Raw genomic sequence first — 12,849 nt, forward strand, 5'->3', positions numbered from 1 at the left:
GTTTACTAATATTGTATTAATAGTGCAATGGACTGTTAGATGATTTTTTTAAGGGTTGAATTCAGAAAGTTGGTTAAAATGGTACCTTGGGAAAGTATACAAACAAACAGTTTGGTAGAAATTTTTCACTTCTATAAATATATTAGTATCTCCCCCTCCTCTCCAATCGTGCCTTGCTCATTTCTTTAAAAATTGGTCTCTTCTTTTAACCTCCCTCATCACCATCTTTAAATTATATAGTCAACTAAAGCATATGTTGGATAGTATGGCTGGGTCATAGTAAAAATAATATTTGCCTTCTTCCCTTCTAATCACAGTCAAGCTGGTTAGATGAGGAAAGGATGACATGGAAGGGAAGGAAGATGGTAAAAAAAAAAAAAATTTTACCATATATTTTCAAAACAAAAAGATGGGAGGGGGGATTGTGACAATGTTAGTTCAATTCAGCAAGGAATCTATTTTAATAAAATAGTAAAAAAAAAAAAAAAAAATGTTTGGGAGACTTCCATTTCCACCCCTGCCTAATGTTTCCATATACAAAATGTTTTTTCTCCTTTTCTCAAAATGTTAAGACTGGGAGGGGATCTCAGGTGTGAAGTGTGTTTTTCTTTTATAACTTAATAAAAAATTGTGTTCCTTCTTTTGGTAATAAACTTTTTTTTATTCTGATTTTTTTTTCCTGTTTAGACTTTCTCCACAGAAGTTTCAAGTCTTCAAGGAGAAGTACAAAATCCAACATTAAAAACAGTAAAAAAAAAAAAAAAAAATAATAATAATAATAAAAAGAAATATTTCATCATACAATTTTTGTGTTTTTTAATTACAAAAAAAAAAAAAACATTTTATTTTTTAAGGTCTCTTGATGGTAGTCCCTGTTTCCTTATATGGCAGTTTGTCTCTCCCCTCATTCTCGTTAAATTTTTAAGCAAGCACAACACAATAAGATAATCATCGCAACAAATTAATTTCTTGAAAAAAAAAAAAAAAAAAAAAAAATTAATGAAAAGATATAACACTTAAATATGAAGAATTTTTCTTTTCTTCTGTTGTATAAATTAAAAAAAAAATCACATATTTCTATTTAGGAGAAAATTTGTAAAAAATATTTTTTTTCTTTTTTTAAAGGATTATCGAACATTTATGATGAAATGCTAAAATTACCAGGACTATTATTGCTCTGTTATTCATAAGGGAGAGATGACAATAGTTTTTTTTTTTTTTTCAGGAAGGGGTCGAAGAGAGGAAACTGTATGGAGGGGAGTGGGGGGAATTTTTTTAAAATGGATCTTCAGGAAGAGTTTGATTAAGTGGGGAGTAAAAGATATATTTTTATTTGTTTCTTTAAAAAATATAAGAAATTAAAAAAAAAAAAAAAAAATTAATTTCCCTCTTAAACAAAACCATAGCTGAAAACTGGTTAGCAACACCTTAAAGAGAATTTCTTTCTTTTTTTTTATATATATATTTTATATTTTTCTTTTCTTTTTTTTTTTTAAATCCCCTCCCACGAAATAATTATTAAACTTTCGTTACCCCATTGTCTTTTTTGTTTTTTGTTTGTTTGGTGTTTAAGAAAATAATTTTTTTCCCATAACATACACAATCAACCGATCCCAATTTATTTATATACTTTTAAAAATCGTTTTCCTTCCTCCATTCAAATAATTTCTTATTAAAAAAAAATGTAAAAAAAAAAAAAAAAAAAAAAAAAAAGCTTTACAGCAGTAATATTTTTAGTAATATTTTGCTCCTAGCTGATATTGGGCATAGGAAGAGGAGGACGAGAACTTTTGGAGAATCATGGAAAGTTCCAGTGCTTTTTTTCTTCTTCTTTGTTAATTATTCAATTTCCTCTGCCCCTTTCTCTGTCTCTCCTCCTCTTCCTCCCGAGTTATATCAAAACACCATTCTCTCTCCTCTCTCGGTGATCTGGCAGCAGAGTTTTACACAATTAACAGACATGCCACTATTAAACTAATGCAAAGAGCAAATGGCCGTAGTAGGCGGGCGGCAGAACTTTGACCGCGGTTATCTGGATACTGTCGTGTAGGCACAGGTGTGGATTCTGTGACAAAGAAATCATTTTCAGAGGCCGTTGATCCGGGCTTGCGCTCATCATTTCCAGCTGAGTATCCACTGCCACCAGAACCACTGTAGTCTTCGTCGTCTTCATTGTCGTTGGCACCGCTGCTGCTAGTGCTATCTCCACTGCCATCAAAATCTAAAAAAAAAAAAAAAAAAAAAAAAAAGCCAAAACAACCAAAAATTAGTCAATGCAGCAACTTTCATTCAAAAAAAAAAAAAAAAATAAAAAAATAAATAAAAAGGTCTAGTTGTGAGAATAGTCAAATAAGTATAAGGCAAGCCAATTTACTCTTGTATCTACCTAGATAAGGTTTTCTTTGTGTATTTTTTAACATGTTAATTTTTTTTTTTTACTTAAAAATAAAGTACTCGAACAGGTTCATCGCGTAGTGGTTAGAGTGCTTGGAAAAAAAATCAATTATAAAAATGACCTTCTCCAGCAGTGTGGGCGACAAAAAACAAAATACAATTGCAAATTACGCATGGCTGACAGAACGAGAGCATGTTATCTCCATGTCATCTAAGCTTCAGTCTGTCCCATCGAAGAAATCTAGCATCCCTCTGCCTGTTCTACAAGTACTTTAACGGTGAATGCTCCGACGAATTGCAAGCACTTGTGCCTCGTCGACATAAATACCCCCCCGACAAGCAGCAAAATCCCACCCCTTCACAGTTGAGATCTTTCTACTCCAGCAGTTTCTTCCCCAGAACCGCTAGACTTTGGAATTCCCTTCCGGGTTCCTGCTTTCCCCAATTGTACTGACATGCAGAAGTTCAAGTGTAACGTGAACCGACATCTTGCTGCCCACCTCCCCACATAGTACCCCTGTAGCTTATGTCCCTGATAGTAGCCCCCTACATCAAAGTGGCAATGTGCCTTGTTTGGGGTAAAAAAAAAAAAAAAGTAAAAAAAAAGGGTTCCGTTCAAAATTGTTTAGTTTCCTGAGTTCGACAAGATACACCTGAAGAAGGCTGGAGGTTATATCAACTGAAACGTTGTGAAAATGACACTCGAGATGAGAACATTAGTCTGAAGAATTCAAATAATACGAATCTTCGTCTCCAAAAATCAGAAACATAATATTAAACATTGTAGTTAAAACGAAACAAAAAAAAAAAAAATGAAAAGGGTGTCTCATTAGAACCATAGTCAAGCTTCAATAATAGCTCAAAAATCGAAAATTAAACAAAACACTGGTAAAACTTTTTTTTTTTTTTTTTACAATTGGTGACATTTATTGGACGTTTCTATCAGTATTTTTTTTTTTTTTAGTAATTAAGCAAGATTCCTTGAATTTTTTTTTTTTTTCCGTAAGCCCCTTTAAGTCTTAAATCGTAGAAGTTTTCTAGAATCAGACTCGTGTAATAAATTTTACTTAAAATTGGAGTGGGTGCCCAGACATGATTTAGTAGTTTTATATATCTGGACCTTACTTTTAGTAAGGAGACATAAAAGTGATGTAAAAACTGTTCTGTGTAGGAAATTAATTATACCCATTCTGCGACAGGTTATCAACGAGACATTTTAGAAGAAAATTTTGTAAAGCCAACATTGTTTAAGAAATCCCAGACAACTTCACGTCTTCCTGCTAGTTTGTATCTTCCGAAATTCTTAAGTTTCTTAATATTTTTAGTTGTTTCAAAGAAAGCAACTCTGAAATTTCCACTAGATCCTGCTGGTTATCTTAAATGAAGTTGATGAAGTTACCAGCATAGTCAATGTGCCAGCAGAGAGAGATGTAGATAGGATGGTGGACTTGAGCATCCAATCATATTTAAACAAAAAACATCTATTATATAAATCTCACCTGTCTGTTTAAATGTATGTATGTATGCCTAAAACTTTCGACAGAGGCGACGGATTTTCACAAGATTGGTTTCGTTTTGAAGCTCAACCCTCCGGACGACAAATATCAATAATTGGCCAAAAAACATTAATTCCTTTAGCTTCAACTGGGGACTTTTCTAAAAGGAGGGGTCCCTTTTTCGCCGATATTTTCCAAAGTCATCTTCTTTTTTCGATTGACTAGCCTTAATTTAAACCTTCACCACTTCTGGTTTGGCGATAGATGCAACGGCAAAGACATACACACACACATTTTCGCTTTTATATTTATAGATATAGATTACTCTTAGGCCCGTTCTAACCTGAAGTGATGTGATGTGTCAGGCTTCCATCCATGGATCAAATAGAATCTGTTGCGAGTATGAAAGGAAACAGCATTCAATAATTTGTTATAGCAAACACCATAAACAAATATTTCATTATCTTAAAAGTGACAAGACGATCCCAATATTTTCATCAATTCCAATACAATTATAAATCTTTTTAAAACCTCTAATTATTTAGCTGTAGTTTTTTTTTTTTTTTTTTTTTTTTTTTTTTTTTTTATCATCATGAAACTCCGATAATAAGGTGAATATATTTTTTGCAAACGTAAAAATAGTTTTTGATATTGATTTTAGTTTTACTGGTAGTTTAAAAGCAATAATTATTTATCATTAGTACCAGCAGCAAAAAATTAAGTTTTGAACACAGTAAATAAATAAAAATACAGATTCTCCCAAAATGTTCCGATTTTTCGATTCCAATTGTCCCAACACTACAGTTTTTTTTTTTTTTTTTTTTTTTTTTTTTTACCAAAATGATATGCCACAAGACTAAACAAAAATCAAAATTTCTACAAATGATTATCAAAGTTAAGTTTAAAATATATATAAAAGAAAACAAAAAAAATGTTGATAAAACTTTTCCATGTTGAAATACCCCAAACACTTTTAGCAACCACAATAGGAGGGAAAATGCACCAATAATCAGTAAGGAAATTTCTTCTGACCTTGCACCGAGGAAATCTTTAAGCAATTGTTGAAGGTATGGAGATTGCACACACACACACACACACACACAAAATCCCAAAAGCCTTATCCACCATTCGGGGAGCATGGTTGGGGGGGGGGGCAATTCAATTAAAGGAAGATATATGCAAACTGATCAAAAAGAAATTCTAATAATTTAAACCATTTACCAATTTAGATGAATTGCGCTAATGGTAGAGTTTTTTTTAATGCTTGTTTTGTTATAGAAATGCTTAGGTATCTTGAAAACAGATTGTCATGCTCAAGTTTGAAATAACATTTTCAAATCTAAATGCAGATGGAATGAATAGATCATAATAATGGATCTATTCAACAGTCTCACAGTTAAGTGAAAGTGCATTTCTAGTTATTCTTCATATATAATCCAAAAATACATTTTTCCATTAAAGCTCATCTTCAGTGATGCCCTGTCTTCATTGCAGATATTTCACATCATATCTGCTCCAGCAGCTATCCAACTTGAGACCAAATGGTCTCATCCCTTTTTACTTGCCCCTTCATAGAAAAAATTGGTTTTTAATATGGGAAAACACAGCTCCCAAAAATGGAGTAATCTAAATTGGGACAAAAATAAAAACTGACTTTTACTGATCAATGACAAAAAAGATAAAATATAGTATCAGAACAGATACTACACTTTGCTTCAAGTCACTGCCTTGATGGCTATGCATTTTAACATTGCAATAAAGTCATAATTGAGCAGATAAAATTTTTTTACTCTTTTCATTTGGCCTTTTAGCTAGAAGCAAAGTGTATATGTTCTGGTACTATGATTCATCTTTTCTGTCCTTCGTTAGTGAACGTGAAATCCGTCCAGACTGAGGCAATTTGTTTTTGTTCGAATCCAAAGTGACCCTTTTTTTCTTTAATTTTTTAAGGAGCTGGATTTTCTCCGCATTAGAAATCCACCTTGCGTTTAACTTTGCCTTTATTAGGAGGCACGTAAATAGAAATTTTTAAAATAAGAATTTCAATCAGCCTCATCCAATGAAAATCCTCATTTCAACCACCTCTTCCCTATTGAGGAAGGAGAAGAAGCCTCTTCATTAATACTCACTTAATAGCTTTGCATACTTAATTACTGCTTAACCAATTAGGTCCTACTAGTGTCATATAAACAGGACACCAAATATCTTATTGATTTAAAAAAAATAAATTAAGATAATAATGCTCCTTACTACATAATTATTCTGGAGATAGGATAAAATCCATCTATATTTAACTTCTCTCCAAGAGTTGTTAAAATCCTCTAAAAAATTATTGTAAAATTTGTTAAAATTCTATTTGATGATGTATGAACTTATATAAATGAATCTTGCAATAAGTAACGCTTAATGTGAACTGCTTTCCCCTAATCTTGAATGTAGATCTTTTAAAATATCACACGTTAATCATTCCATAAATTTTCAACTCAATAATAAAGAATTTAGATAATGTGGGACTTATGAGTTCTTATTTACTTTGCAGGGGACAGAGTTAGACACCAGGGTCATTGTTTTTTTTAACATGGAGAAAGGAACAAAAAATAAAAATTGTCTGAAGAACAGATACTACACTTTGATCTTGGCCCGAAGGCCAAGGGTATTTATTTGCTCCCCCACCGAGCAAATTAGGCACAAGGCCGTTTTTTAAAGTGAGGAGTGGAAGGGAAATGGGGACCAACTCCCTGGGGAGTAGGGGAGCTGGATAGTGACAATTGGTATGAAGGGTTGCCCCTACATTGACCAAGGTCTTATATGTGGGGTTTCCCCCACATATGGTTTTTGCTTGCAGTATCTGCTGGAACAGATGGTATTTATTTGCTCCCCCACCGAGCAAATTAGGCACAAGGCCGATTTTTAATGTGAGGAGTGAAGGGAGGGGGAAGGGGAAAAGGGGACCAGCTCCCGAGAGGTGGGAAATGGGAGCTGGTTAAAGGTCAGACATGTGGGGTTGCCCCCACATCTGGTCTTTGCTAGTCATAGCTAGTCATAGCTTGCAGCATCTGCCAGAACAGATGGTATTTATTTGCTCCCCCACCGAGCAAATTAGGCACAAGGCCAATTTTTAATGTGAGGAGTGAAGGGAGGGGGAAGGGAAAAAGGGGACCAGCTCCCGAGAGGTGGGAAATGGGAGCTGGTTAAAGGTCAGGCATGTGGGGTTGCCCCCACATCTGGTCTTTGCTAGTCATAGCTAGTCCTAGCTAGTAGCATCTGCCGGAACAGATACTACACTTTGATCTTGGCCTGAAGACCAAGAACATCTCTTAATTCTAGTCCTTTTCACTTGGGAAGAGTCACTGTGAGAATTTGTGAAAATAATTTCTAAATTTTCTATTTATAATAATTAATTGATTCATTGGTAAATTTTTCCAAATTTTATATCTTCCTTTACTGTGATTTTGTATATATTTTTACACACAATTCTGTGCAAAATGTCTGAAGCGACCGTAAACATTCAAGCCTTTGAACAAGTTATTTTTTTATAACTCTTATCCACAAATGGTATACTGACTCGACAGATTTCATTTGGGGTGGGGGGAGCATGATTCATAAGCCTGAGTATATTTTTTATCTGTAACATTAAACCATGTAACAAACTATGTTTTGTTATAGAAATTACAATTGTAGAATGTCAGTATATCATCTGTATGAATTCAGGTACAAAAAATTAATTTAATCGGATAATATATTAGAAAATTATAGAATTTTCAGTGAATGAAGGAGCATGTCGAAAAAGCTAAATTCATTCTATTTTCCTTTAGCTATTGTTAAATTGACTATTTTGAGTATTGGACTCACTGCAATAAAAAAAATTAATACTTTGAAAGGGGGTTCAATTTATTACGTTTAAATCTAAACAGAACACCCATAAAAAAAACTCACTAATTTTTAACATTTTTCGAATGCTCCCCCCGTTGACTGAAAAGTATAAGGATTTTTATTATAACTTAAGGTGGCCCAAGATTTAAGCACAACATTGTGAATAGTTTGCTTGAAGCATTGTGTGATTTGAAGATTGAAAGGCTATGACAATGCAATGTAAAATTATAGGTGAATTGAATGAATGTCTAGGTTAGAAATAAAAGTGTTAGAGATATAAAGAGATAATATGTAAATATAATAATCTTAATTGCTAATTATTTTTTTCTTTGTTTTCGGTCAATAGAAAGTTTGGATATTTCGAGGTTAACTATCTCATTTTCAAAGTAAACCCATATCTGATCCACATGTGTGTTATGTATTGGATGGAAGTAGGTTTTATAAATTTTATATTACATTGTCACAGTCTTCTAAATTTTAAACACATGTATATGTCTGTATGTATATATATATATATATATATATATATATATATATATATATATATATATATATATATATATATATATATATAATAAAAATAAATCCCAAAAGCCTTATCCACGAAATATATATATATGTGTGTGTGTATGTATTTAAGCAGCATTCTTTCCATTAAGCATGCTTCATTAAATGATATAGACAATTCCTGCCTTCATATTTTGTGTTCTTGTCCTTGCTATCAATTTCGAAAACTTTTAATAGACAACACGTCCATTCTTGAACATGACATTTACAAGCAAAACTTTCAGATATTAGAAACATTTAATAATTCAATCACAGAAACAAATATTAATATAAATTTCAATAACAGCAATAACATTCTTAAATGCCTTTAAAAGTAACATAGAACCTATTAATATAGTTAACAACGTGTGATTTATTGGGATGAAAGAAAATCACCTCTATAACTATCCTAACATCTTTAGTATTAATCACCCCTAAAGATGGATCTGGACGGATCTGAAAGGTCTCTGAAAATGAGTTACATCAGCCAGTTCCTGCCAGAAACAAGAAAATTAATAAGAAAACTGGAAAGAATTAGAACGTAAATATGTAGACAGGAATTGTTTATATTATTTAATTAAACATATAAGAGACATTCATAAAGCAGAATACAATCAGGGTTTAAAAATCACCCTCATTCTTGCTAGTCATTTCACTGCTGCTACTGCTGCTCTCACTATTCTTCAATTCATTTTCAGCTTTATAAAAACGACGAAAGAGTTCTCTGAAAGCCAGAATTTTCCTTTCTTCATTAATTGTTAGAGATCCATTTTCAACTAGAAATAAAAATGTTAGGATCTGTATTTATATGGACGAGTGAAAACCGGACTCAAATCAACAGGAATTTACCCATGTTGGAAATTTCAAATATTAATGATAAAAAATAAATAAATTTAATTCTAGATAAATCAAAGAGTGTATTACTTGGTTTACTGTTTTCATTCAGAGTTAATCACAGAAAGGTAGGGCAGATGTAAACCCAGACTTTGTTCAGAGGTATCTTGTTGAGCTCAAGAATCTTTCTGTTGAACATGGAAATCAACACGGAATTTCAAATGAAACCCTTTATCAAATTCCTGACCGACAGAACGGAATGAGATTAAATAAAGGACTCGAAATTCTGTGCGGATTCTCTAGTTTGACAGAAAGATTCCCAGGCTAGATAAGATATGCCTGAAGAAGGTAAGAGGTAACATCAGCAGGAACATTGTACGAATAACAATCAAAATGAGAACAGTAGTCCAAATTATCTAAATCATACTGATTATCAATCCTTATCTAAAAAAAAAAAAAAAAAAAAAAAAAAAAATGTAGAAATAAAAAATGTCTTTTTCATCTAATCCTCTCCATATGGGAAATAATATACCATTTCTCCTTGTAATAAATTTAAAACTTGTGTTATGTATTTATTAGGTCAATAAAAGCTTGCATTTTTTTTTTATATATCTATCTATCTATCTATATATCTATAAAAGGGAACGTGTGTGTGTGTGTGTACATTTCCCTACGCAATAACTGTCAATTTTAAATCTACAGACTTGAAATTTGATATACAGGGTACTGAGATGTGGGAAAATCTTTGTGATCGGTTTTCGGCCAGAAATTTGGCTGTTAAGGGGTCAAAGTTCAACGATTTGACCTCTAAGAACTCTTACCAAACTCCTCCGACAATTTTGGGTCTAAACACTTGAAATTTTAGATATAGGTTCCTTGGACATGAATCTAACTTAATAATTTGATTTGAGCCCCAAACAATAAATGTTAAGGGGTCATAATAGGGGTCAAATTAAAAAAAATTGACCACTTTTTTTTTGCTCAACATACACCTTCAAACACCCGGGCAACGCCGGGCTAAAAAGCTAGTACATCTATACAAGTGAACGTGTCTGTGTGTGTACATTTCCCTACGCAATAACTGTCAATTTTCAGTCTACAGACTCGAAATTGGATATACAAGGTACTGAGATTTGGGAAAATCTTTGTGATCGGTTTTCGGCCAGAAATTTGGCTGTTAAGGGGTCAAAGTTCAACGATTTGACCTCTAAGAACTCTTACCAAACTCCTCCGACAATTTTGGGTCTAAATACTTGAAATTTTATATATAGGTTCCTTGGACATGAATCTAACTTAATAACTTGATTTGAGCCCAAAACACTAAATGTTAAGGAGTCATAATAGGGGTCAAAGTTAAAAAAATTGACCGCTATTTTTTTTCATTTTGCTCAACATACACCTCCAAACACCCAGGCAACGTCGGGCTGAAATGCTAGTACGGTGTGATCACGTTGACACACCGGTTTCCGTTAGATCACCAAAGTTTAGCAACATTGATGCTGGTCAGTACTAAAATGGGTGACCATTTGGGAATTCCAGATGCTGTATGTATTCTCTGCTTATCTCGGCATTGTTTCCAGTCGTCCTGGACTTCTTTTCACTGGACTCTAGCAGTACCGATTCAAGACGGGTGTGGTTGGAGATTGCACTACTCTTGCCTCACAATTACATGCCTAGCTACCCTTACAGGGAGTATCCATTGTTTTTTGAGACTGAGCAGAGGCATCCATCTATATATGGAGAGATAGATAACGATATGGTCCTCTATCAATTTAATCAATCTCATGGTTACCAAAATAAAATGCACCGTACCGACACAATAACTTTTTCACTTTTAGACTAGGCCTCATAGACATAATGAGCATTACTTGCTCATTAGTCCAAACGTGATCTACGGTAGCATCTTTGGGACAATTTCTTTTGGCCAATATTCCTGCAATCTATTTCATTATTAACAGGTGTAGAAAGCTTAGTGTGTGCACTGTTTATGTGCTGTTATTTGCTGTAAATAAACTTTTTTTTTTGCTAAGCACTGTGCGTTAGAACGAATACAAAATAATACTCTTATGTATTGACGAAAAAATTACGAGTTAATATATCAACAGAATTTTTCTATTCATCCGTGTACACTTTAGCAATACTTCCTGTGTGCAAACCGTTTTTTTGTTTTTAAGAAATATATATATATATATATATATATATATATTTAAAAATAAACTAGAAAATTCTTTGTTTTATAGAAAATGGATCGCTTATTAAAAAAAAATGTTACAAACTTGGTTTATAAGTATCTCTATTAATATATAAAAGGCATTTTGTCTGTATGTTTGTTTGTGCGAGTTTGTTCCCTATGCATACCGAAAAGGCTGGGTCTATTTTTTAAGAAATTTTACATGAATGTACTTTGTGTCTGGAAGTGTTCTTAGATAGGGGTTGTATCAGAATGCCTCCGATTGATAATGAAAAAAAAATCTGATTTTGACCAAGTTTAACACTCTTATAGAGCCAAGTAAATTTTAGAAGTTTTATTGCGATAAAAGCAGAAGAGCACTGTATATAAAATCAACAGTATGTTCTGTGATAAGACAGAAACACATTCGAAATGAATGTTTAGAGCACAATTGAAGCATGATATATTTTATGTATCATGCTTCATTTTATGTGTTATGCTATTATGAAGCATGATACATACTTTTGCATTTTAAACTTTAATTTAAGCCATTATATAAAAATAATTTTTTAAAAATGATTAATAATAGGTTCGCTACAGTGCAATGTAGACTACAATGTAATATAGACTGTCACTGTAGGGAGGCATGTGACGCTTCCTCCTGATGCACTGTGATGTAATTAATCGCTTTGATTGAAAAATGGGTGATTTCATCAATTTTGATAACAAAAGTATTGGAAGTGCAGAACGTTTGATTCCCATTCAATCCCGGGCAACATCGGGTCTCCCTGCTAGCCAAATGATAAAAAGATCTACTTAAAATTTGCATTATTAATTCGTTACCTTGAAAGCTTTTCACTGTGTAAGATAAAAAATAAATTGGAGAAGCTTTTCAGTAGAAGAATACTCACCTGTCTCAGTAACAATATCACTGAAGGAAAAAAAAAAAACTTGACAAGCAATGGTTGTTAAAATTAGTTGTAACAATTTTAAAAAATGTGGTCAATTTGAACGTTTACTTTCTCATAGAAATATATTTGGATTCCATATGGTACAATGAGAGTTATTTCCCTTGAAGATATATTTTCAGTTGTAATATGAAAGGACACTTTGGACAAGAAATTTTGTAATCTTATTTTACCTCTATGGTAGAAAATGCAAAACAAGGCTGCTAGCGACCACCTGATTGCACACCCAGGTACACTTTGTTTGGTGTTGACTTTTAAGCCGGCTTTGAAGATGCGAGGTGGCATGATGTGGTTCTCACTTAAAACCACACCAAAGATGCAGAGTTTTGTTTTCATCACCCTGGGCAGAGCCCAGTTATTCGTGGCAATCCAGTGATGCATTTTGAGGGTGCTGGCAATGGTCCTGCTATCATAACTTGGATCGGTAGAGAGCATGAGTTATATAGTGGCGCATCTCCAATCTCACTTGTTGAACATGGTGTCACTTTCAGACATGATAGAAAGCTATCGCTCTTGGGATTTGTACACTTCTGGCCAACTAGTACATAGTCTACAACAAAACGAAAAC

At 33.0% G+C, this 12,849-nt stretch overlaps 1 protein-coding gene across 2 annotated transcripts in view; it reads right to left on the minus strand.

Moving 5' to 3' along the window:
* Positions 1 to 1,467: 1,467 nt before the first annotated feature.
* The window catches only part of LOC145287896 (glypican-6-like), a 296,452-nt gene continuing 285,070 nt past the window's right edge, over positions 1,468 to 12,849 (minus strand). Inside the window, exons 8-9 of one of the 2 annotated variants that reach the window (XM_080135835.1) lie at positions 8,942 to 9,085; positions 1,731 to 2,221 (exon numbers count right to left, since the gene is read on the minus strand). In XM_080135835.1, the coding sequence (XP_079991961.1) occupies positions 1,944 to 2,221; positions 8,942 to 9,085 (422 nt within the window). In that variant the 3' untranslated portion in view covers positions 1,731 to 1,943. Of the gene's footprint in view, positions 2,222 to 8,941; positions 9,086 to 12,849 lie in introns of both variants that reach the window. The other variant, XM_080135836.1, reaches the window with a different exon arrangement.

The sequence above is a fragment of the Euprymna scolopes genome, chromosome 11 (assembly GCF_053919585.1).
Source record: "Euprymna scolopes isolate OS-2025 chromosome 11, ASM5391958v1, whole genome shotgun sequence".
In the NCBI taxonomy this organism is placed as follows: domain Eukaryota; kingdom Metazoa; phylum Mollusca; class Cephalopoda; order Sepiida; family Sepiolidae; genus Euprymna; species Euprymna scolopes.